We start from the raw sequence: 27,233 nt of genomic DNA, 5'->3' as shown, positions 1-27,233 counted from the left end.
TGCAAAGTTGAGGAGTAGCATGTGTGGATCAGAAAACCAGCAGCAACCGGAAAGTACAAAGTGGTTGTGAAGAAGTTTCAGGTAGTCTGAAAACTCCTTTAAATATTCACATTTTTGTCTAGGGTATTATACAGTAATGGCTTTTACCACAAGCTCCTAATTCACTGTTGATAGCAAAAAGATGTAAAAAATACATAAAAGCTTAGTTTGCTTAGTAGCTTGCACAAGGATATACGGGTACAGCTGGGTACAGGCTGCAAGATTTACGCGCACGGCACAAGACAGTGCACAATGACCTTTGGATAGGTGATAAGTGTTTTCAGGAAAGCCCCTTGACGTATTGATGGCCTGTCCTTGGGGTACTTGTGGGTCCGACCCCTGGCGATTAGCACAATGAAGAGGCTGTGGTCCCCTTCATTGTTTGCACAGGTACAGCGACTGGATTTTGGCTTTAGACTTGGGATATAAGACGTCATTGATTATATACATATATTTGCTTCTTACAGAACGTGCTGCCAAAGTAGCGGAGCAGCAAGAAAGGGAACGTGCAGCGCAGCAGCAACAGCAGCAGCAGAACTCTTCCCCCAGAGCTGGCACTCCTGTGGGAGCTCTAATGGGAGTCGTGCCTCCACCAACACCAATGGGAATGATTAACCAGCAGATGACACCAGCCTCAGGTAGACGATCCATGATCATGCGGACATTGCAGGAGTACATGGCTTTACTTGCACTGTGTGCACTTGTTACTAGACATTATTAATGTGACTGAAGTATTGGTGTTGTGTTCCCTAGTCAGTGGATGGAATATATTTGCATTGTCCTCTCATGTATAGGTAATGGCTACTGTTATCTTATGCTTTACTGAAATATTGTCAAATGATAGTGGGTAAATATACTTGGCCATCGTTGGTGAAGCCCCAAACGACACAGAAGGAAACCGATAGTCGTGTCCTGAAGCCATTGGCTGCCGGTAACGGGAGATGTCTCATTAGAGCAAGAATACAATGACCAGCGTGAAAACTAAAATACGTAACGGATTTACATGGTTACCTATAGATCACAATCTTTTGCATATTCTACTTGACCTTATTTCATACACTTTCTTCAGTTTACTGGTTAAATGTTAGTGAATCATGGATATATAGGGAGCCATTTACAGTAATGATATTATCAGATAAGGAATTTAGCAGCCTTTCCCGAGGCGATCCACTATGAGGGCGCAGTCTGCTTTGGAGTGGAATAGTTCTCTCCGGATTTAGAGAAAAGTCTGTTCTTATGCCAGAAATGTTCCTCTCGTGTCTGAGGCCTTGTCTAGTTCTCTTCAATGGTCCATTTACACGAACGATTATCGCTCAAAATTAGTTCAAACAAATTTGATTGCGTTTTTTTTAAACAATTATCAATCAAATAGTGAGCGATATTTTTTATTTTTATTTTTTGCCTTTACATTAATCGCTGACTTTTAGTCAGTGAAAGAACTGTTGCTGGATCGCTGGCTTCTCGTTCCGTGTAAATGCTCTCCACTCGGTGCTTCAGGTAGAAGGTGAAGCACTGAGCGGAACCCAGCGATCCAGCGGCAAAATCTTGGATCTAAATTCTCTGCAGCAGCGCTGACGACCTTAGCAGGGACGTCAGCGTGCGAGCAGTCATTTAAGCGACTGTCAGACCATGTAAAAAGGCCATAAGCTGCAATGCCAGGTCAAGGCAATGGACAAGAGAGGCATTGTTTATGGACAAAGAACCGCCATACACAGAAGACTGGATGGTTAGGAGCAGTTAATTTACCAGCATCTTGTATGGAAAGGGTAAGCATTGACACAGTGAGAGGCGTATGCTCGTCTCAGGCATCAGAGCGGTGGACAGCAGCCACCTTATAAGTTACATGAGGATGGATAATGATCCTTTAGGCTATTTTCACATTGCCTTTACTTGGGACCTCCCATAGTTCAAGGAAACCAAATTTGGAGCACAATAGGACCCTATAGGTAGGAGGTTCAGGCATTGCTGCAGTAATATGGGCAGCAGTTTCTCTCATGTTAGGGCAGTAGAAAATGTTCTAAACCTTGATTGCACTTCTCAGCTACAACTACATGGCCTGAAGGTTTTCTTTGAAATTTAAGGTCAATTCTCTCTATCTGCGCACTTATTGTTAGCAGTAGGGATGCAAACCACCAAGTTTCTTGCTACTGTTTTTTTTTTTAGGGAGGGGGGATGTTTCCAGGCTGCATAGTATTGGCTCCTCTGTGTGGTTTTAATTTGCATCTTGAACTTTACACTGAAACTCAAACTTTTCCTAGGGAAAAAGCTATGCCATAAGTACCTGATAGATAAGAGTCCCACCTCTCGGGGGCTTGCACATATTGCCAGAATGGATGTCACCGCAAAGGATGGGAGTATGAAAACCGACGGAAGCGAATGGGTGTTGCGGAAAAGGCATAGGTTGGATTCCCATCTTAGCCATGTCTGGATGCTATTGGAGAACGCCTTAAAAGGGGTTGTCCAATCAAAATTAACTTTTCTCGCTCGTGTCATTGGGGTACACAGCAAAGACCGTGGGATATAGCTTCTGCCACTAGGAGGCGACACTAAGCACAAAAAGTTAGCTCCGCCCTCTGGCTATATCCCTCCTGCCGACAGCAGGCTAATCAGTTTTTAGCTTAGTGTCTCGTAGGAGGACGGTCGTGCCCGTTAGGGCTAGTTTTAAGGGCCAGGGTTAGACGGAGAGGCAGGACGCTCCCCATCAAACCCGAACGGAGAGGAGGGCGAACAACCTCGGGTTTGTCCAGGTTGCTTCTTGCCCGGCCCGCCTCAGAAGAAAAGGTGGCCCATCCGGATCATATATATCTGCATGTAGCCCGCCAGCGAGAGCCCCCCATGTTTGGTGCAGAGGTCCGCATCCCCTTCCCATGGGCAGGCGATGTTACAGGGGTAGGCTGCTGGAACTGGGGAGCCGCTATTTCCACCAGCAAGGACGCAAGAGGTGAGTATGCGCTGGCGACCTTCCCTTCCCCCCTCCCTTGGCTCTCCCCGTATGTCGCGGCATGGCGTAGGGTAAGCGCTAGTGTGCCCATATTATAGTGCAGCGGCTGGCAGGTTAATCTCTCCCTCTGCTCCCTTTGAGCTAGCAGGCAGCGCGGGGGGCTGTTTCTGGGTGATGGCTTACCTGGTGGTGTTCTGGTGCTGGTATCAGGGCACGAGCATGCTGAGTTGGTATGGCTACACGCGGTGGTGTCCCGGCGAGGCACCTTAGTAGCACAGCGCATTGACATAGTGCCGCCCGGGCTTTGGCTCCTGGCAATTGGGGGCACTCCTGCAGCATATGGGGCACAATAGGGGGCCTCTGTGCAGCCCTGGGCGCGGCAGCAACACTCTGGACTGATGGGGGGCGTGGCTACGACTTGACCACGCCCTAGCACGCATGGGGGGCGTGGCTTCGCGGGACGCAGCGTAGGGGGCGTGGCTTAGCTGCGTAGGGGGCGTGGCTTCGCGGCGCCGCGCGTAGGGGGCGTGGCCTCTTTGGGATGCACGGTGCCCCTCTCCGGCCCCTCCCTTCCTCCCTCCCTCTCAAGGATTGTGAGGAGGGATGATGTGGTGAAGCAGCATATTGGGAGACAGCGCGCCAAAGATTGAGACCGCCCTGCGCCTCCACTCCTTGCTGCTGTGCTTGCTCAGGCTGGTGTGCAGTACAAGTCAAAGTTCCAGGAGGCCTCTTCAGCATCTGCAGGCTCTCGACTCAGCGGCTCCCCGGACCTCGACAAGGACCCAGGGTAAGCTGCCTGGCGGCGATCTTCCCCCTCTTGCTGCTCATCCCTCCTGCCGGCGGTTGGCATAGAGGAGGATAGTTTGCAGCTTTTTGCCAGGTCAAAATCCCAGCACCATGTCCGACCTCAGAGTTCTGAAGGCTGGACCAGGGACAGCAAGAGCAACGCGCTTGGCTTGCTCACGCCGTAACCTAGAGTTCGCATGCGGACAGGCTGAGCTATTTTGTAGAGACTGCTCCCCAGCGAAACAAGTGACAGTGCAAAGCACCCCTCCCCCGTTCAGCCCCCATTTATGGCCGAGCTGGAGTGGGCCCGCTCCTTGTCCCTTGCAGGGTCGATCCTCACTCGGGCGTCTGGTGCGATTTTGGAGAAGTTGGCACAGGACGCTTCCGGTTCATGTGAGAGAAACAGAGATGGCTCGCAGCGCGGCCGTCGGCGAAGACGGGACAGGCCCCCGGACTCACGGCGGTCCTCACGGTCTCCATCCTCCTCGCCGTTTTGCGCTCCTCGGGTACGAGGTCGCGTCGATCATCGACAGAGAAGGTCTGTTCGGACGAGGATTGGTTTGACTCCTCCTCAGACTTTGTCATGGAGGAGGATCAGGTCCTTAGATTTTCGGCGATGGTGGAGAGCTTAGGGGATACGTTTCAGCTCACTGAGCAAGAGCCACAGGCGTCTGGGATCCTTTTCTTTTAGGCAGCCCAGACACTTCCTGAAGACCTTTCCTGCCCATGAGGCCTTTGACAAGGTCCTATCTAAGGAGTGGAAGGCACCGGGATAAGCGTTCCTTCCAAGTTTGGTTACTTGGACGGGAAATACCTCTTCTCGCAAAAGTTAGGAGAAGTAGTCGATCCCACCGCTAGTTGATTCGCCTATCTCTCGCCTGGCTAAGCCTATTATGCTGCCTACGGCGGAGTCCTCCTATCTCACGGATTTCAAGGATCGAAAGGTCGAGGCGTTGGCGAAGACCGTTTTCGAGGCGGTTAGGTCGGCTCTTAAGCCTGTGTTTGCCTCTTCCCGGGTCAGTAAGGCTATTACTGACTGGGCAAAACGGTTACGAGGGGGAGTCCTTGAAGGGGCTTCTCCCGGGAATTTGCCAGGCACAGCACAGCAGATGCAGCCAAACAGGTGGCTCGGGCCTCTGCAGCATCAATGGCAACTTGCCGGAGCCTATTTTTAAAATCGTGGGATGCAGATGCTTCTTCAAAGGGGTCGTTAATCAATATGCCCTTTGGAGGATCTCGCCTTTTTGGCGCCGAGCTAGTCGGGCTCATCTCAGAGGGTCAACGGGCATTCTAAGCTGAATGTTCTTGCTCTCGTCAGATGGCGGCCCCCAGCCAGCATGTCCGCCTGGGAGGCCCAGGTCCCGTTGACTTCTACGGGTAAAAGGAGCTCGCTTTTGCCGCAGCAGAGACTTTTGCCCCTGTCGCCGAACGAGTTCTCGCAGGATGGAGAGGAAAGGTCCGCAGGAGCGGGTATAAAGGAAGAGGACTCCCTTTAAACCAAGGTCTCTTGGCGTGGGCCTCAGCCTACGAAGAGTTCCAAAAGCCCTCCGCATGAGGGACTGCCCCCACCTGTTTCCGGATAGGGTGGGGGGTCGGCTTCTCTAGGTCAGCCAGGTCTGGTCGACTCATGTCTCAGATACCTGGGTGCAGAAGGTCGTGTCCAGGGGCTATGCAATAGAGTTCCTGATGCAACCACACGTCCGCCCCCTTTTTTTCGGCCCAGAACCCCGAGGGACCCAGGGAAAGCAGCAGCTATCCTCAAGGCGGTCCACACTCTCTATTTTGCAGGGGGTGGTGCAAGCTCTCCCCGAGCATCACTGTGCGGGGTTCTACACTAATCCTTTGGTGGTCCCCGAAAAGGGTGGCTGTCTGTCCGATTGTGGCTCTAAAGAAATTGATCAAGTTGGTGGCGGTTCGTCATTTCCGCATGGAATCTGTACGACCGGTCATCGCATCCTTGGAGGCAGGGGAGTTCCTTTCCTCGATAGATATCCAGGATGCATATTTACAAATCCCCATTCATCAGGCGCACCAGCGCTTCCTCCGATTCGGGCACTGGATCGGATGGTTTCCAGTTCACAGCGTTGCTTTTCGGGCTGGCAACAGCTCCCAGGGTGTTTACAAGAGTCTTAACCGCAGTAATGGCATTCGTGCATTCCAGGGGGGTCGTTGCCATGCCATATCTGGACGACATCCTGGTAAAGCCCCGACCCAGCGGGACAACCTGGAGAGCCTGCAGATTGCCTTGGACACTCTTCCAGGTTTGGCTGGCTGATTTATTACAAGAGGCATCTCTTGTGCCAGCACAATGCATGGTGTACCTGGGGATGTGCTTCGACACGATTCTGGGTCGAGTGGCTCACCCGGAGGCAAAACACCAGCTGCTGCAGAAGCAAGTACTGTCCCTTCTATGACGGCAACTGGTGGCGATCCGCCATGCAATGAAGGTCTTGGGCCTAATGGTCTCGTTTTCTGAGGCGGTTTCATTTGCCCAGTTTGGGTTGGCATGATCCCTCGATCGGAAGATAAGCATTCCACCTGGGGTTCAGCAGTCACTCCAGTGATGGTTGGACTGGCCACGCATTCAGCAGGGCAGGTCGTTCCTGCGCCTGCAATGGCAGGTGCTGGCTACAGACGCCAGCATGTCAGGCTGAGGGTGCGCGCTGGGGGATCCGGTGGCACAAGGAACCTGGTCCAGGCAGGAATCCGGTCTCTATATAAATGTATTGGAGCTGCAAGCAGTAGTCCGGACCTTGCAGTTCTTTGCACATCGGCTGGAGGGAATGCCAGTGCGACCGCGGTGGCTTACATAAGCCATCAGGGCGGGACCTGCAGCAAAGGAGTCACTGGATCGGATGGCATCCCGCTTCAGACAGAAGCTTCCAGCCTAGCTGGCCAGGTCAAGGGATCCCAGAGCACTAGCAGCAGATGCGCTAATGGCTCCCCGGACGGGTTGTCATTACCCCTAGGTCTTCCCGCAAGCTCCTCATTTCCCGGCTGCTCTGGAGAAACAGGAAGGAGGGCTACCTGTGATTCTCTTAGTCCCAGATTGACCGCAAGAAACATGGTATGCGGAACTCGTGGACCTGGTAGCAGTCGTGCCCTGGTGGTACCCCTGTGAAAAGATCTGCTCTCTCAGGGTCCCCTCTACCACCAGAATTTGGCTACGCGGCATTGGACGGCGTGGCGGTGGAGGCCACGGTACTGAGGGCACGGGTTTCTCAGACCCAGTTATTCCAACAATGATTAGGGCTAGAAAGCCGTCGTCATTGAAAGTATTTCACCGGGTAATTCCAAAGAACAAACACTAGAATATGGTGTGCTGTATTGTCAGCTTGCTCACTTCACTACCACTGACGAGGGCTCTGTGCAGCCAATACGTGTCTGGTTAGAGATGGGTACACCTGGCAATTTTAAATATGACTAAATAGAGAGGATTACAAATTTTGCTCTGCAGGCAAGCGTGGATTACACTTTTTCCTGCATGGAATTTTTTACCATATCACCGGGTGTGGAAAACATCCCTTCGCTGGTGCGAGCAGAGGGGGGCACACCCGAGGCATTTCTCGTTGGCTCGCCTCCTTGTCTTTTCTCCAGGACGGGTTGGACTTGGGCCTGAGCCTCAGCTCCCTTAAGGGATAGGTTCCGGCCTTTTCGGTCTCCGATGCCACCCTGGGACCTAAAACGGGTTCTGGATGCCATACAGGCTCATCCGTTTGAACCATTAGTGGAGATATCGCGGCGGCTGATGTCCTGGGAGGTTGCCTTCCTGGTGGCGGTTACCTCTTCGCGCAGGGTGTCGGAGATTGAGGCTCTGTCGGCAAAACCACCTTTTACGGTTTTTCACCAGGATGGGGTGGTGCTGTGACCGGTGCGGTCTTTTCTCCCAAAGGTGGTGTCAACCTTCCACATTAATGAAGACCTTGTACTACCATCGTGTCCAGAGACTGTTCACCCTAGGGGACGGGCTCTGCATACCGTAGACCTAGTCCACGCCTGAGGACGTATTTGGACCAGACCGCGTCCTTCCGGCGCTCGGGTTCCCTGTTTGTGATACCGGATGGTCCGAGACGTGGTCTTGCAGCATCAAAAGTGACAGTTGCTCGCTGGTTTCGTTCGGCAGTGGTGGAGGCCTACCGGGTTAGAGGTTAGACACCGCAGTTTCCGGTGACGGCACACTCCGCCAGGGCACTGGGGGCTTCATGGGCGGTAAATCACGGGGCCTCAGTGTCACAAGTGTGTAGGGCGGCTTCCTGGGTATCCCTGCACACCTTTTTCTAAATTTTATCAGATGCATACGTTTGCATCAGCCGACGCTTGCTAGGTCAAAAGGGTTTTACAGACGGCTGTAAACTGACTGCATGCGTTTATGATTTTTGTACCCACCCTCGGGGACGGCTGTGGGACGTCCCACGGTCTTTGCTGTGTACCCCAATGACACGAGCGAGAAAAGAGGATTTTTACTCACCGTAAAATCTCTTTCTCGTCTCGTCATTGGGGGACACAGCACCCACCCCTCTTTCTTTATATGACACAGTGGTGGTCCTGGTCGGACTCCGGATTCTGTAAGTCACACATGGTCATGTGTTTTTCATTACAGTTAAATTTTGTTGATGTGTCATATTGCTAACTATTGTTGTCTCTCGGTTCCCGCATGGCTACTCCAACTGCTGGCATGACAAACTGATTAGCCTGCTGTCGGCAGGAGGGATATAGCCAGAGGGCGGAGCTAACTTTTTGTGCTTAGTGTCGCCTCCTAGTGGCAGAAGCTATATCCCACGGTCTTTGCTGTGTCCCCCAATGACGAGACGAGAAAGAGATTTTACGGTGAGTAAAAATCCTCTTTTTAAACCTAGATCCAAGTGGGTTAAAACAACAAAACAAACAGTACTTGTGTGTCCTTAACAACAGCGATCTAGCCCCGCGATTCACCTGGTCTTTGTCATCAGAAGTCAGGTGAACGCTGCCTGCCAATCACAGGCCTCAGAATCCCCATTCAGAACTCATGGCATCATTGTGCCGCCAGGATTTGAGTGGTGATGTCAGGAGAACCGGCGACATGTGTCCTCTGATTGGCGGGTGGTGGTCACCCCCCGTCCGCTGTCAACAGATGCCGGACTGCAGTGATGGATCCTCGGCACGGAGGACAAGTAAGTAGCATTTATTTAGTTGTGTTAACCCATTTTGGCTCCATATCTAAAAGTTCATTTCAACTTGACAAGCCCTTTAAGTTTTACAGATCTAAAGCCTCCCCGAAGACCTTTTATGTGAAAATTGAACAAATTATCGTATTTACAAAATAATAATGATGTTTTTTGGAGGCTCCGCTTTTAATCTTCTCATTTGATCCCTTTACTATATTCATGGCTTATCATTGGATCCTATAGAGGAAACCTCCTGAGCTTTGTTGACACCTTATATAATTTCCATCCTTCCATGATGTAGCTATTAACATGACGACATGTTTTGATTTTTGTTAAACTGCTAACTCATTTTTGTATGTTCTCAACATTAATATCACAGAATTAACGCCATTTCTTCATGTTAGTGCATGTTTGTTTTAATCCATTATATTGCATGTTTGTTCTTCAAGGCATGATAGGGGGCTATCCGCCTGGCCTGCCACCTATGCAAGGCCCAATTGATGGCATTATTAGCATGGGCAGCATGCAGCCTCTTCATCATGGGGTGATACCACCTCCCCACCTCCTTCCACCTGGTATACCAGGCCTTCCGGGCATCCCGCTACAGGGTAAGAATGTCATAACCTCGTTCACTCACCTCCAGCCCACCTCTCACTTCAGATGCTTGTATGTATACTGATCCACCGCCAGTCACTTTATCACCAGACACTTCTAACAATCTTTAGCAATTAAGCTGTTATGTTGGGTTTTGTTATGTGGTTCTCGTCAGGTAAATCTGCCGCCTAATTTGGGGGAAGATGTAATTTCTTTGTCTTTAACCATACAAAAACATGGATTCCTTGTCTAGATTGCATAACATGGTTTTAGAGCAATTTTTTGTATGTTTTTGATGATCTTTCATCTTGTTCAAAGCCCTGGTCGGTTGCATTTACTTTACTGGGGGAGTGAGGAAGTATAGGAACTTATTGGAATATAGGGATGGTCTGAGGATACACAGTATTTTGTACATTGGGTGCACCTGTACTTGTTAGGTAGGCTGCACACGTCCGAGCCGGATTCTGCATGCGGGAGCCCACAGCGGAACCCAGCCCTGACAGCAGCCGGAAACCCCTGGGTACCTGACTTTCTCTTCTTTTCTCTGTATTGTGGATGGTCACGGAGAGCCGCTGTTGGACATGTGCAGTACAGATTTTGTTTTCCACATTTTTTTTCCCTTGCCGTTGCTTGGCAATGATGCGGAATCCGCAATCTGTCCACAATGTCAATTACAGGCAGGCTGCAGGTCGGACTGCCTCCATTGACTTCAATGGAAGCCGTCCGCAAACAAATGCAGCATGCTGAGATTTTTTTCCTACGCTCATAGAAACTACATTTGGTTTCCGCAAGTGTGCTGGAATAATCTATTTCCAATTGCATGCTATGAATAGAATCTGCTGCGGTTTCGCAGTGCGGACGCCCGCAGTGGATTCTGCTGCAAAAATCTGCAGACCCCCTTAAAAAAATAAAATACATTTTCATGGTCCAATAAAGAGCAAGAAGCCATGTCCACCCCAGATGCTCCACCTTAACAAGCTATTTTAATAAATGATTGTATTGTCCTCTTATTCAGAATATCTATCAATCCAGCATCTATCAGGTCCCATTTGTGCAGATTTAAGGAATTTTTCAGCACTTTTTTTTATTATTCCCTTTTCCGGGTTTAATTGCAGTTTCTTTTGTGGGAGTGCGTTTGCCCTGATATAAGCATTTCTGGGTGATACTTTCAGCTGTGGTGTTAGTAGGACCTCTATAGTTGGTGCACATGTAGCCCATTAGTATGCTACTTCTGTTTGTCTGTAATATACATGCTGTTCAGTGACAACTTAGCCATTTTCCCATAAAAATGTGGTTTTAATAAGTGTTTTTTAAGTCTTTGTTTTTTAACCAAATGAGCCATTATTCTCCTCTGAATCTAACACTTTATCACTATTTGGCTGTTTTTCAGCAGCATATATTTCACAATAACACCTAAAATCCGTGTTCCACATCTCCCTTAGGGCTCTTACACACTTGCGTTTATTTAAGGCGATTGTCACTGGGACTTTCTAATGTTAAAAACGCATCACACAAAAATCACAAAGCACAAACTTGCGATGCGTTTTCAACATTTAGAAAGCCCCATTGACAATCGCAATTTTAAAAAAAAGCTGCGATATCGCAGCGTAAAAAAAAAAAAAAACACAAGTGGGTAAGAACCCTTATGCCACTCTCACAAATTGCATCAGCAAAACACCACGATTTCGATTGCCGCGTTTTGCCACGGTTTTACCGCTGTTTTCGGATTCGGGTTACGGCCTCCGACAGCAGGTTTTAACCCACCGCATAATTTTGACGGCTTATTAAATGCATTAATCGCAATAAAATAGAGCTGACAGTGCTCGAAAGTCGCAGTGTTTGAAAACGCTGCAATCGAGTACAGGCCTGTAAGACTCCATTGAAATCAATGGGAGCCTTGTACCGCAATCACCATTGTGTTCAGAACGCCACGGTAATCGCAGTAAAAAACTGTGTGAGAGTGGCCTTGGCCGGTTTCCCACGGCCGGGAATCTCACACGAGTTTGGTGTGTTGCGAGACTCACAAAGCTCACGCAAATATAAGCCCCCTTCTTTTGAATGGAGTCATATACATGAGCGATGTTTTCCTGCACCATGTGGCATGTCCTACCTTTTCGCGTTCCTCAGAACACATCGGCCATTGTGTTCAATGGGACAATGAAGCACATTGCACTTCATGCGATGCAAGGTTTCTCTTTGGCAAGTGCTTCCCATTGTTTTCAATCTTCCACATGCCTTAAAACTGCGCTAGAGGACCGCTACTTCAAAGAAGTGATGGGAGGCGGTTTTTGCCAGAAAAATGCTTCACTTCAGAGTAAAACCGCATGTTGGCGATTGCGATACTTGGGCCGAGAAATATTGCGCTATCCCGTGTATAGGTAGCCTTTACAGTGACTGTAGCTGCCTTTTAGCCTATTTATCTTCTTCATGGAGTGGCACAGTAGTTTTCTTTCCTCATGCTTTCCAAGTGACAAAAGGCCATTGCTGACTTGTAGGCACTCAGGCTCTCAGCGTACATTGTCTGCACACGACATTTTGTGTGCGTAATTTGTTGAAGAGGTTACCAAAAATAAAAACTGCTTCTCTAAATAGCAGCACAAAAATGTCTAATACCGTGTTTCCCAAAAATAAGACATACCCAAAAATAAGCCCTAGCCTGATCTTTCAGGATTTTTGGGGAGGCTTGAAATATAAGCTACCCCAAAAATAAGCCCTAGTTACATTACATTAAAAAGATAATAATTCCAGTTTAGGCAGTAGAGTCTACGCTTTAATTAACCATACGAGGTTGATAGTCTATGACAGCAGGTGTAGGGGGTGTGCAGCTGAACTAGAACAACGTATACATTACAGTGAATGCGATCAATATATACAAATACTAGATTATATGGCCAAGTGGCTTCTATGTGTCAGGCTTCAAATAAAGCCTTAGCCCCGTATTGTGTGGTGGATGGAGGAAGGGTAGAAGCCGTAGCAGCCACTTTTGGGTCTGTCAGCTGTGACAACCACATCTGCATATTCAGGACATAGCTTACCAAGTACAAATGCCTACTGTGATATTAATCTACTTGTCTGCACCAAATCCTCCCCTAGAAGTTATCGGAGGGAATGGAACTTTTTCTGTGTGATTGTAACGTTTATATAAGTGATTGATCACAATATAGGAGCAAAAAGATCATTTATTGTGAAACGGGGGTGAGGGGTGGGGGGTGAAGGGGGGGGGGGGGATTGATGCGATTTGCTACATACAGATCCTGTTTTGAAAACCCCATCCACTTATATTGTACTGGAATTTGCTACATAATCGTGATGCAAATACACCACATCTGAATAACGACTGAAGTGCGGAAGCTTCTTGGCTATTCCCTAAAGTCACCTTTACATCAGGCAATCATTGCCCAAATTATCGCTGAAAACTGCAATTTCCAGTCGTCCTGTGTACATGCGGTCACCAACTAGCGAGCAAGAAACCGCTCACCTGTCAGTCACTTGGTTCCTAGCAGAACTAAAGACCCAGCAATAATCGGGCCATGTAAAGAGACGCCGCTCATTGTTTGGGCGACTCCTGTTTACTGTGAATGATGGCGGTCGCCGGAACAATTCCTCACGCTCCGCTTACATTCTCCGAATGACTATCGCACTTATAGCAAAGCTTATAGGCTGCATGAAGATGTTCGGAGTTGTCTTACCAGGAGAACAGCTTCTCTAAAGATCAGTCTCCTCAAAGAAAGTAGAATTCTACTAATACATGATGGGATGGGAGGGACTCTGACACGGGGCGATTATCCCCAGAATCATCACTGGAAGCAATGATTTCGGGTGAGCGTCGGCTGACAGGGCACCAAGCGAGAAATCGCGCATTTGTCGGATTCGCCTGTTTTTTAGCTCCCTTACAAACCAAGTGGTTATTGGCCCATATGAAGAGTCAGTGGTTCACCTATTGTTTGCAGTGAATGGAGGCGGACGGAGCGATCTCCAACCTTTTCCGCTTCTATTCTCTGAAGTCCTATCACTCCTGTGTGAAAGCAGATAGTCTCTGGGGGCGGCTGTCGAGTTCTGGTGCGCCCGTCCGTCATCCCATGTAACGGTACCTTTAGCAGCTTTCTGTTCTGGTTCGTATAGCAGAAGATTTGGACAACATTGTCTTTCATGAGGTGATTTGTTTACTGGACAAATATTATCCATTTTCTCCTCATTTTGGGACAGATATATGAAGCTGTCTAAAAGGAAAACTTTGTTGCCCATCGCAACCAGTCGACAGAATACAACATGAAAGCTGGGCTGTGATGGGTTGCTATTAGAGATGAGTGAGCATACTCTCTAAGGGCAATTACTCGATCGAGCATTGCCCTTAGTGAGTACCCGCCCGCTCGGGAGCAAAGATGCAGCGGGGGAGAGCGGGGAGGAACGGAGGGGGATCTCCCCCCCCCCCCCCCCCACAGCGGAACCCAGCCCTGACAGCAGCCGGAAACCCCTGGGTACCTGACTTTCTCTTCTTTTCTCTGTATTGTGGATGGTCACGGAGAGCCGCTGTTGGACATGTGCAGTACAGATTTTGTTTTCCACATTTTTTTTCCCTTGCCGTTGCTTGGCGATGATGCGGAATCCGCAGTCTGTCCACAATGTCAATTACAGGCAGGCTGCAGGTCGGACTGCCTCCATTGACTTCAATGGAAGCCGTCCGCACACAAATGCAGCATGCTGAGATTTTTTTCCTACACTCGCAGAAACCACATTTGGTTTCCGCAAGTGTGCTGGAATAATCTATTTCCCATTGCATGCTATGACTAGAATCTGCTGCAGTTTCGCAGTGCGGACGCCCGCAGTGGATTCTGCTGCAAAAATCTGCAGACCCCCTTAAAAAAATAAAATACATTTTCATGGTCCAATAAAGAGCAAGAAGCCATGTCCACCCCAGATGCTCCACCTTAACAAGCTATTTTAATAAATGATTGTATTGTCCTCTTATTCAGAATATCAGCATCTATCAGGTCCCATTTGTGCAGATTTAAGGAATTTTTCAGCACTTTTTTTAATTATTCCCTTTTCCGGGTTTAATTGCAGTTTCTTTTGTGGGAGTGCGTTTGCCCTGATATAAGCATTTCTGGGTGATACTTTCAGCTGCGGTGTTAGTAGGACCTCTATAGTTGGTGCACATGTAGCCCATTAGTATGCTACTTCTGTTTGTCTGTAATATATGTGCTGTTCAGTGACAACTTAGCCATTTTCCCATAAAAATGTGGTTTTAATAAGTGTTTTTTAAGTCTTTGTTTTTTAACCAAATGAGCCATTATTCTCCTCTGAATCTAACACTTTATCACCATTTGGCTGTTTTTCAGCAGCATATATTTCACAATAACACCTAAAATCCGTGTTCCACATCTCCCTTAGGGCTCTTACACACTTGCGTTTATTTAAGGCGATTGTCACTGGGACTTTCTAATGTTAAAAACGCATCACACAAAAATCACAAAGCACAAACTTGCGATGCGTTTTCAACATTTAGAAAGCCCCATTGACAATCGCAATTTTAAAAAAAAGCTGCGATATCGCAGCGTAAAAAAAAAAAAAAACACAAGTGGGTAAGAACCCTTATGCCACTCTCACAAATTGCATCAGCAAAACACCACGATTTCGATTGCCGCGTTTTGCCATGGCATTGTGTGCTCTCGTCCATGAAAATATGGCAGTAGGACACGTTACAAGCTTTTCATGGAGATTATCGGTCCGTGTGAAGAATCGTGCATGTGATTAGCCCATAGACAGTACACTGCCCGAAAATACAACCGTGTCCCATTTGGCCTTAATGTAGCGACAAGTGGATGTTATAGGGGTCCGCCCTTCTCGGGATTGGAACAAAACTGTCTATAAGGCGGCCTGATGGAAAGAAAGAACTGTGCACAGCTGGGTTACGTTGTTTCCATAACTCCCATAGAAGTGTGTTCCTAACTCCAGAGGTGTGGAAACGGTGTATCTCGCTGTGCTACGCTGTTTCTATAATTCTCATTCATATCTATAGGAGTTACAGAAACCACGCATGTGGCTATTTTCATAATTTCCGATCACCTCTAGCCACCCCATACCGCCGGGCCAGGGTCAGTGGGGGCTACAACTCTAGATAGGTGTGGACCCCAGTATCAGACTTTATGGCATATGTCATAAAAAGTGAGATGGGAATACCCTTTTAATCTATTTATCTGCTTTTATAGATCTGTTTTACTTCTGTGTACTTAAAAAGTAACAAAAACGTTATATAACCTCTAGATTTTGGGGGACCGGGAACTCTTGGGGAGAAAGATGTTGTGCCTGAAAACTAGCATATGGGAGAGGCATAGGTTGGGTACACACTTCTTACATGGGCGAGTTGCACCCGAATCTTGGGCGCAGCTCTCATGAGACCACACATGTCCGTGTGCAGTCTGATTCACACGGACACAACATAGCATAGACGTGCATTAGCATGTCCTAGTTCTCATCCGTGATATGGACAGGAACAGGACATGCGTTGAGATTTGAGGTCCATGTGAAAAGACGTCGATCGGCATAGCCCCAATAGGCTATAACGAATTAACATAAACGGCACACGGCCCCAAATAAACGAGTGTGCTGGAGGCAGAAGTGTTACTATACCATTTACAGACCGCCACCAGTACAAGTGACTGCCGCTCTCTAAAAAGAAGTCTGTCTCCTGCATAGCATGAATATTCTTATGGTTGAAATGGGTATGATTTATTATTTCTGCTGGCATCATACCCTCTTATGGCCTTTTATTCAGCGCTAAGCAGTTGATGAGGAGTGTAAGGTTGATGTTAATTCTCTGTATATTGGTTCCAGGAGTCATGCAGCCGGGTGTAACTTCCATGGTGGGATCCCCTGCAGCTGGAACTAACCCTTACAATCAGCAGGTAAGTAGTTGTTAGTGCATGTTATCCTGATGAATTGTGCTTAGAAGAAGCCGAAAGTATCAATGGAAAATCTACAATATGATGTGTGACCTCAGTCTGTTACAGTTAGGACATAAATCACCCCCTGAAGGCTGGAAAAGTGACAGAAACATGCTCTGTAGCCTTAGGTCGGGCTCACACGGCCATGTCAGTACAGTGTATTCTGCGCATGGGTCTTGCGTGTAGAATATGCTCTTCCAATCTGCCATAGGTGGCCTTGTTGCCGCTCACACAAAATATGCGTGCAAGAAAAAAATAACAGCATGTCCTATCTTGGAACATATCATGCGCACATACTTGTCAACTGGCGTCCCGCAGCATGTACGCCTTGTCATCACGTACTTGCGTGCCTCATGTGGGCGGCGTGCTGTGATTTATGGTCGTGTGAACCGGCCTTAGCCACCATAATCCTCATGTTACAACAGTAGAAACTAAAAAAAATGCAAAACAAAAATTTTTTCATGGTGCCTGGAATTTTTTACCTTATTCTGGGTATTTTTGTGCCACTGATTCCGGAAATCCCATCCATTTGCATGTCATACATCGTTCCAGGAGCTCTAGTTTTTGAGATATTCCTGATGTCAATATATATTTCTGTTATTTATTTCCCCACCAGCATTTGCTTACTATTAGTACATATGATACATATCGCCACCGCTGCACATCACAGACTACTAGTGACCGTGGAAGAACAGTACTGCAGATGATGGGATACGCATATGATGGAGAACTACTGGTGACTGTGGAAGAACAGTACTGCAGATGATGGGATACACATATGATGACCGACTACTGGTGACTATAGAAGAACAGGACTGCGGACGATGGGATACACATATAATGGAGGACTACTGGTGACTGTGGAAGAACAGGACTGCGGACGATGGAATACACACATGATGGAGGACTACTGGTAGTCATGGAAGAACAGGACTGCAGCCGATGGCATACACATATGATGGAGAACTACTGGTGACTGGGGAAGAGCAGGATTGTGAACGATGGGATACACATATGATGGCCGACTACTGGTGACTGTGGAAGAGCAGGATTGTGACCGATGGGATACACATATGATGACCGACTACTGGTGACTATGGAAGAACAGGACTGCGGACAATGGAATACACATATAATGGAGGACTACTGGTGACTGTGGAAGAACAGGACTGCGGACGATGGAATACACACATAATGGAGGACTACTGGTGACTGTGGAAGAACAGGACTGCAGCCGATGGCATACACATATGATGGAGGACTACTGGTGACTGTGGAAGAGCAGGATTGTGAACGATGGGATACACATATGATGGCCGACTACTGGTGACTGTGGAAGAACAGGACTGCGGATGATGGGATACACATAAGATGGAGGACTACTGATGTCTGTAGAAGAGCAGTACTGCGGATGATGGGATACGCATATGATGGCCGACTACTGGTGACCTGCGGAAGAACAGAACTGCAGACGATGGGATACGCATATGATGGAGGACTACTGGTGACTGTGAAAGAGCAGGATTGTGAACGATGGGATACACATATGATGGCTGACTACTGGTGACTGTGGAAGAGCGGGACTGTGGATGATGGGATACACATATGATGGAGGACTACTGGTGACTGTGGAAGAACAGGACTGCAGATGATGGAATACAAACATGATAACATGATGGCGAACTACTGGTGACCATGGAAGAACAGTACTGCGGCCGATGGGATACTCACATGATGGCGAACTACTGGTGACCATGGAAGAACAGGACTGCGGACGATGGGATACACACATGATGGAGAACTACTGGTGACCATGGAAGAACAGGACTGCAGACGATGGGATACACACATGATGGAGGACTACTGGTTGCCATGGAAGAACAGGACTGCAGACGATAGGATACACATATGATGGCAGACTCTTGGTGAAGCATCCAGCCGAATGTCATGGCAGGAATTCACAGAAATGTAGTTCCATCAACCTCTCAATGAAGAAACATTTCTTCTATTCATGTTTTAGGCTCCTTTGGTTTTTTTATCTTTCTATCTTCAGCTTCTGATTGGCAGTCATTACATGTATAATACAATATGCGTACATGTATATATTAATACTGACATACGTCATATCTTGATAAGCAGACCTGATGAAGAAAAGCTAATGTCACTTTCAGAATCTATTCAGAATAGTCTGTTCAACACCATTATCTATCAGCCTTGTTACATGGCGACTTGTAGTCATTTTTTGCACCGCTGCCTTATGATTTTAACATTATGCAGGTCGTTTAATTGACATGCATCAGTCTATATGGTTTTCTCTGATTGACTAGGATGCAGGAAATATTTGACTTCGGCGTGGTCCCCAACCATCACTCAAAGTCGAATGGGGCTCACAGGCTATAAAAGGTTGGGGACCTCCGGTGTAGGGACTGCCTGTATGAACAATCCTGATAATAGCAATGATCCCAGAGATCAGCACTTGGGGGAACACTTTGAGATGTGGTTACACTACAGCGAGTCTGAACTGTTACTTACATTAGATATAGTTAACAGATACTGCAATCACTTTTTCTTCTTGATTTCTAGATGGGACTTCTGGTCCCCCCCGGGCAGCAGGCACCACCACCATATCCAGGTCAGGTTCAAACTAATCAGCCAGTCATGCAACAGCCTTCAACCCCAATATTTGTTGCACCCCCTCCCAGGACTCAAAGGTTACTCCATTCTGAAGCCTACTTGAAATACATTGAAGGGTTAACCGCAGAATCTAACTGCATCAGCAAATGGGACCAGACCTTGTCAGGTGAGCAACAAAACCAAGATATGTCCGTCTCCAATTGGTGAATATCTTATTTGTTTAATCCTTCTCTCGATCAATCACAACAATACATATTGTGAGCGGCCGGCCGTAATCATACTATAAAGTATTTTTCATCTCGTGAGTATTGCTAGTAGCCTAGCAAGATCTGTGGTGGGGGCACAGCAGGAAGGGTATCTTTACATGCAGCTGATTTGCTTCAGATTTTCCTCACTGATTGGTGCAGATTTCACGCCCTCATTTGTAGAGGTGGAATCTGTGATGGAAATACACAGCGTAAATTGTTACATAGTATGTCAAAAAAAGACATATGTACATCTGGTTCAGCCGATTACCCCCAATGTTGATACAGAGGAAGGCAAAAAAAATCCCAATGAGGGAGAAGCCAAATTACCCCATTTAAGGCCGCCTGCACACGGGCGGAAATCCAGCAGCGGGATTTCCCGCGGGATTTCCGCCACTGAAAGTTTGCATAGGAGTGCATTACAATACGCACTCCTATGCAGACGGCCGCGGTTTGGCCGCGCGAAATCTCGCGTGGCAAACAAACCGCGACATGTCCTATTTTTGTGCGGGGCACGCACTCACCCGGCCGCCGACTCCGGTCTGCGCATGCGCCGGCTGCGCCGCAGCCGGCACATGAAAGGGCTGGGGCCGCCAGGCGCGGGAGAGTACGCGCTCGTCCCTGCAGGCTCTCGGGTCGGGTCCCGCGGCGAGAATTCTCGCTGCCGGATCCGACCCGCTCGTCTGCAGGCGGCCTTAGGAAAATAATTCCTTCCCGATTCCAATCTAGCAATTGGAATAATCCCTGGATCTCTGACCCCTGACCATACTAAGGATTTACCATCCACACTGCATGTCAATTTGCGCACTTATTTAGTGCAGATTTTTTTCTGCTTGTGGACGAGATTTTTAAAATCTCACACTTTGCTGCTGCTGTAAACGCTGCAGATTTCCCATGCAGAAAGCCCGCAGTAAATTCGCCGCATGTGAGCATGACCTAATGTGTAGCCCTCTTTCTGATGCCAAGACTGAGATCAATGCCAGTTCCAGCAGTCCTTCAGTGCTGCAATCGCAGATAAAATCAGAAATGCACTCCAAAGGCAGGAGCTTATTTTATAGCTAAGATCACCAGGCTTAATCACCAGTTGGCATCACCATAGTGGCAGCCTAGGATCTGTATGTTAGCGGACAGTATGTTATGGAATATGGTACGGATGGAAGGGAGTATAACTGCAGGAGCAGTTTATTCCCTGGAATGGCCATCAGTAGTTCATCCGCCGCTAGCCGATTGTCCGTCCTGCTGTCAAATGCACCGTGCCAAACGTCGTCGTCAGTGTTCATGGCATGAAGTAGGAGCGCCAGCTTTGCTCCCATTGAATTGAATAGTAGCGCCACACTTCTACACTTCCTGCCCTGCTTCTATTATGGTCAGGACAGAATGTGACATCCTGACCATAAGCCTGCAAAATCTTGGTTGGATTGGAAATCATTTTGGCTGCCACCTGAAGCAGAGAAGGGGGACATGGTGGTTCGACGGGACTCAAAACACACTTTTCTTTCTTGCTTTGCTAGATTAATAACATTCACATAAAACTAGTTCAGTCTGATAAAGATGTCTGTTCTTCCTCAATTGTTATGTGCTTGCAGATCCCCCTGAGTGGATTGAAAATAAAATGATAGGAGAACACCTTTGAGAGTAGCATACCATACATAATCATGGCAGGTATATTAGGTAGCATGTTTAACATAAAGGGTGTTGGGCAAAATTACCGCAGGTTAATAATTTATAAGCTACTCTCATATGCTTGATTAACTATTGCTAAAAGTTGGATGAGTCCGCTGATCTCGAAGAGTGGACTTGGAATTTTAATAGTTTAACAAACCACCATTTTCCACGTTTTCTAAACCTAATACTCTACATGTTTATCACTCTTTATGGGATCCCTGGGGGGGAAATTTTTAGAACAAAGTCTGAGATCATCTACAGTAATTAAACAAATAATAATGTCTCCAGCCCGTGCTTTGGACTTGGTGTGTGTGGTGTGATGGGGGAGGTATTGTATTATGGTAAAAGCGTGTAATATGGAAGACCTATTCTAGTTACAACTTTAATGTTCTGTAAAAACAGAATAATTAAAAATTTGGGTGAAATACCCTTTCTGAAAGCCCCCAGAGCTGCCATGGCAGAGTGCCCATCAAGCCATGCCTGTGGTGTGGCTTGATAGACTGCCTATCTGATTGTGATATACTGTCATACTACGGTATTACCTCCTTCTGCAGGAGCGATCAAACCATTGCAAGTTCTTGTTTTCTTTGGGGACTTTTAAAAACTGATTTTTACATTTTTTTTTTAAGTATTTGATTATTAAAAAAAATTAAAAGTTAATAAGTTAGAAAAAAAACACAAAACCTTTTCCCATTATTAAAAAAAATAAAAATAAAACCCAAAACATGGGTATCGCTACCTCCATAAAAGTCCAAAGTATCAAAGTAATGCATTATTTACCCCAGACGGTGCACACCATCAGAAAAAACACTCCAATTAGAGGGGTTTTTTACGTTTTTCAGTACATTAAATAGTACCATTTTTAAAAATAGTCATTCAAAAAACAAGCCCTCAGACAGCTACGTCAATGGATAAATGAACGTTATGATTTTTTTAAAAGGGGGAGGAAAAAACTAAATTGAAAAGAGAAAAAAAAACTAAAATAAAGAAGGGCCTCGTCCTTACTGGGTTAAACACTCCACACTCAGGTTGATTTCACCTAGTTAACCAACACCCTACTTTATACACTGATGAGGGGCAAGAACCCCATAGCCATGCGGTCTTGTTACTTATTAACTCTTCTCTCCCATTTCAGCTCGAAGACGGGATATCCACTTATCCAAAGAGCAGGAGGGCCGGCTTCCTTCCCATTGGTTGAAGAGCAAAGGGGCCCACACAACTATGGCAAACGCATTGTGGCGCCTTCGAGATCTCATGCTTAGAGACACCTTAAACATCCGCCAGGCGTACAACATGGAAAACGTCTAACCTCTCATCACCAATCTAATTTTTGTGGAACAATTGATGTTTTTAGTGACTGGAGGCCAATATTTTTTATTGCATTTCTGTACATTGTAAGACCATTTTGATATGAAGACATTTTTAATAAGTTTATTTTGATTGTGTTGATTTGTTTGTGTTCTGTATTAAGTTGTCAAATGCAGCATTTTTACATATTTTGAGTTGTGTTTTTGAGGTTTAGTGTCAGTGATGCTGGTTGCTGGCTGATGTGTTAGATACATTGTTTTTTATTGTAATTGTGGGTTCAGCTGTACCACACACTGCCATTATTTTAAATTAAATGTCTTTGTCACTACACTCGGACCTAAAGTTATTTGCAAATATGTACTTTTTATATTCCATAGTTGCACTACATCCTTATTTCACCATCATCATTCAAGGACTGCACACAAAGTTATATTTTACATACAAGGGGTGGACAAAAATAGGGAAACGCCATATAATATGCATGGGATTTTAATCTTTGCAATGAGCTGCCCTTTTGACCCCTGCTTGGCTGAGTTTGTGTTTACTTCACCTCTTGCCCTGCTCTGGGTGATTTTGGGAGCCAGCTGGTAACAGTAGCTGACTGGCTCAAACCCCTGACCAATGGAACCTTGTTGCTCGGTCAGATGATCACTTCTGCCTGGCAGCATCTGTGTTATATTACCGCCACTTAAAATCTGTCTCTACATGGCTTATTGAAATAGGATTTATAATCCCATGTTATTTAAGGCATGCATTTCGTATGGTGTTCCATATTTTTTCCACCATGTACCTCCCTTTTATTAATATTGAAGGCACAGTAAGTCCCTAAAGGTTCCTACCTACATTTATTGTGGAATTGAGTACAATCTAATATCTGTTGCAACCTGGACGAATCAACAATTGGAGTGAAAATCGGTGGGAGAAACGCCAACAACGTTTGATATGCCGATGATACGATGTTGCTCATGGAAAGTGAAAGGGATCTAGAATATCTGTTCCGAAGAGTTGAAGAAGAAAGTGAGTGCATGGGGCTTCACCTCAACATAAAGAAAACAAAGGTAATGACCGCAGCAAGTAATGGTACAGTCCACGTAATGGTATAATCCACGTAATGGTACAGTCCACGTTAAATCCACAATGAGGAAATTGAATCTGGTAAAGAGAGAGACGCCGTATATCGGCCGGGCGTGAATAGTCGACCGATATAGGGTCGTCTGAATGCACCCTTAGGATGGAACTGAATGGACCCACATTGACTATAATAGGGTCCATTCGATTTTCAGCTAGTAGTCCACAGCATTTTGCCAGACTTTACAGGATGAACTAGTGCTGATGTGAATGAGCCTTAATATGGTCTCTGGAACATGCAATAAGTTTTTATCTTTTTTTTTTTTAGAATGAATACAGTATGCATTCATGGTAGGCGATGGCTGTCATAGTACAGATCCATAACACTGGATTGATGGCTGAAATGACTAAAAACATCCAGACTTTTGGCAGTAATGAACTATGTATAATGGGAAACATATACTGTATACAGTTTGCAGTATATATACCTGGGGAAGAGCTGGTAAGAGGATGCACTATGAGGAGAAGACAGGCCAGCGAAGACAATGTGCTGATTGGGGAAACCTGTCCCTTCTACCTAAACGTTGTTGTAAGCTTAGTACTCCCCCACCCCCACTACCCCCTTCACGTCCGCTGTATTCCCTAGTGGTGGTGGCCTCTTCCTGCAGCATGATGCCCTCTGCCACACTGCAGAACTAGATCAGGAATGGTTTGAGGAACGTGACGAAGAGTTCCAGGAATGACTTGGCCTCCCAGTTCCACAGCCCTCAATCTGATCAGTTACAGTGCTGTGAAAATGTATTTGCCCCTTTCCCAATTTCTTCTATTTTTGCATATTTATCATGGTTTGAGTGGTTCAGATCCTCAAACTACTTTTAATATTCGACAAGATGACCCCAATTATCAAAATGCTGTTTTTAAGTGATCATTTCACTTATTGAAGCAAATTTGCTCTTCGGTCGTACTTACCCCTATGGGAAAAAACGTAATAGCCCCTTGGCTACTAAAGCAACCAGTTCACTAAATCCAATTCACAATTAGGGGTTATTACTGCTGGACCTGTATGGCCACCTTCACATGGGCCATATCCACTGTGGGTTTACGGGTGGCTTCACATGAGCCTTTGCGTGAAGACACTTGCTGCAGGGCACTATTTGCACATGAATGAGGTTTGAAGGGGTACATAATCTATGTGTTGTGCGCTTCGCTCCTCTCCACGGGTTTTTCTCGGCTGCCAGCGCTGACGCCAGTCATTGACTTCAACATGCTTCTATATGCCTCATCAAGCAGGTCCAACATGGGTTTTCATTCTGTAGTCAATGGGAAACACTTGTGATCCTCTGTTGCTCGTCACATGTTCATGAGGGTTGGAATTTCACAGAAGTGATGCGAGGCGTTTTTGCATATGCGGTAAAGCGCATGTTGACATGTGTGATATTGGGCCGAGTTTCTCATCCTGATATTGCGCTCGCCCGTGTGAATGTAGCTTTAGGGCTCATTCACACAAATGTAATTTAGAGTCAATGAAAGTACATTGATATTCTGTGACCCACTAACACCAGCGGGTTTTTTATTGCGTATAATATGTGCATTAGAAAGTGCTCTATTCACCATGTATTACGCGCTTACATCCCTATTGTTCTCCGGGGGTTGTATATTAAACGCTGTACATATGCAGTACATTGTGTATGTGCAATTTTTAATACGCAACACCAATGAGGGACAGAGTTTGGAATTTTTTAAAAATAACTATTTACACTGCCCACCATAGCGTGTGTTTAAATACACTGCCACGCGCGACGCACAATCGCCCTATGCAGCGATAGCCGGCTCTCACAGCGGTAAAATGCTGCGTAAGTTTAATTCCACACGGGCGAGTGTGATATCGGGCCGGCTTACATGGCCTAATATTGTGCTCGCCAACATTCGATTTCTCTGCGGATGTCAGTTGTTTGTCAAAAACGCATCACATCACTTTGGGGAAGTAGCGATCCTCTGCCACAGCTTTCAGGCTTTTACTTGTTTTAAACGGGGGACCTTGCATTGCACTTGCGTGCGCCAGACCCGCTGTGTGATGCTTTCGCCGGCCCCATTGAAAACAATGGGCGATGCCCAAAGACAGGACATACCACTATTTTTTTCCCACATCGCAGAAAACAAAAATCGCTCATGTATGATGCCATTCAAAAGAATGAGTTTCATATTCTTGCGTCTCGCAACGCACAATTTTCTCAACTGTGTGAAAGCGGCCTCAGTTTGAGGATTCTGTGGCAATGTCTGCGTGGGGGGTGGGGTTGGCCGCGGCACACTCAGTCCATGGAAAAGTCCACATTACTTTTATTCTCTTCAGTATTCAGTGGTAGCGAGGAAATCCAATGCAATCCCATCAGCCAATGGCAGCACCTAAACTTAGTGCTAGGAACATAAACACTGGCCCCTCAAGGCGCTAGCCAAACAGTAATTCCCTCCCTATTTACACCGTGGCCTAGCGCCACTACACCGACCCAGCAGCGCGTCGGTCTGGGGCCGTCCTTTCCCATACTGCACCCTGCTCTCCCACAGACGTCGGGCCTCCCTTCTCCTCTCGAGGAGTCGCTCCAGCTGCTTCACAGAAGTGATAGGAGGCTTTTTGCTAGAAAAATGCTTCTCGACGGCATGAAAACGCACGTTGGTGAGCGTGATATTGGGCCACGTTTCTCAGGCCGCTATCACACTCGCCTGTGTATAGGCTGTATTCAAACAGACAATTGCGATTTTGTTCCACAAAAATGGTCCAATTTTTTTAAATGGTCAACCCACAGAAACCCAAAGTTACACGCGCCAAAAACGGATCGCACTCGCATCATTTGAGTACTATCCGTTTTTTATCACACTTTGACTTAAATGGGCAATTTTCATTGCCCAAAATAGGACATGCTTTCTTCTTTTTTAGACTATTGAGTAAAAAACGCCCGTGGGAATATTCCCATTCAAGTCGACGAGTTCTATTTCCGTGTGATTTTAGTCCATCTTTTTTGGTCCAAGAGGCTCACTGATAAGCCTTAGGCCGGCTTCACACAGGCCACAAGAATTGCACAAGATTTGTGTGTTCCGAGACGCACATATCTCACACAGATTTGAACCCCGTTATTTGAATGGGGTCACACACCTGAGCGATGTTTTCCTGCGTAGCACCGCGATGCGATGTGAGAAACAAAGCACGGCATGTTCTATCATTCTGCGTGATCTCCCATCGTAGCGCCCATTGTTTCCAATGGGGCCGCCAGCAGCAGCGCACAGCGTGTTAGGTGAGTGCGATGCGAGGTCTCCCATTGAAAACAACGAGAGAAACTCTGCAATCCCCCGCCGCGGCTGACAATTGCTTGATGGGAGGTTGTTTTGTCATGAAAACGCCTTGCATCCTCGGGGAATTCACATGGTGGGGAGCGCGATATGGGGGCAGGATTCACGGCCCAATATCACCCTCGCCAGTGTGAAGTTAGCCTGAGGACGCATCTTAATGTGAATAGCGTGGCGTCCTCGCAGACCACTGCTTGAACATGGCATTTCTAACACCGCAATTTTTGAGCGCTGTCTGTTTTATTTTTGGGCGTTTTAGCACTTTTTAACGCCCCTAATCAGCCATAACAGTGATTGGGTGCATTAATAAACACTGTCAAATGCTGTAATAGGAGTTGGGAAACGCAGTTCGAAATTGCGGTAAAATGCTGCAGTGTTTTCTTAACGCATGTGTGAGAGCAGCCTAATGGGTGACCTCTGTGAGGGTGGCCGCACACGGGTGTATGCACATATATGTGCACAATATTGTGACATATATGCGCAATGCAGGGTGTGCGGCCATGTGCTATAGCGCCTGTAGCAGCAC

At 46.8% G+C, this 27,233-nt stretch overlaps 1 protein-coding gene across 9 annotated transcripts in view; it reads left to right on the top strand.

Annotated features, from left to right (window-relative positions):
• LOC136621106 (protein polybromo-1-like) overlaps positions 1 to 22,630 on the top strand; it is a 106,955-nt gene extending 84,325 nt beyond the window's left edge. For 5 of the 9 annotated variants that reach the window (XM_066596348.1, XM_066596347.1, XM_066596346.1 and 2 more), the window contains 5 exons: positions 507 to 677; positions 9,360 to 9,518; positions 16,339 to 16,409; positions 19,032 to 19,248; positions 22,128 to 22,630. In XM_066596348.1, coding sequence (XP_066452445.1) covers positions 507 to 677; positions 9,360 to 9,518; positions 16,339 to 16,409; positions 19,032 to 19,248; positions 22,128 to 22,300 — 791 coding nt within the window. In that variant the 3' untranslated portion in view covers positions 22,301 to 22,630. Of the gene's footprint in view, positions 1 to 506; positions 678 to 9,359; positions 9,519 to 16,338; positions 16,410 to 19,031; positions 19,249 to 22,127 lie in introns of those variants that run through there. The other 4 variants (XM_066596349.1, XM_066596354.1, XM_066596352.1 and 1 more) reach the window with 2 other exon arrangements.
• Positions 22,631 to 27,233: the final 4,603 nt, after the last annotated feature.

This window comes from Eleutherodactylus coqui, chromosome 3 (assembly GCF_035609145.1).
Source record: "Eleutherodactylus coqui strain aEleCoq1 chromosome 3, aEleCoq1.hap1, whole genome shotgun sequence".
NCBI classification, from domain to species: Eukaryota; Metazoa; Chordata; class Amphibia; order Anura; family Eleutherodactylidae; genus Eleutherodactylus; species Eleutherodactylus coqui.
The sequence above is the reverse complement of the archived record's forward strand: the minus strand, read 5'-3'. Positions and strand labels throughout refer to the sequence as shown.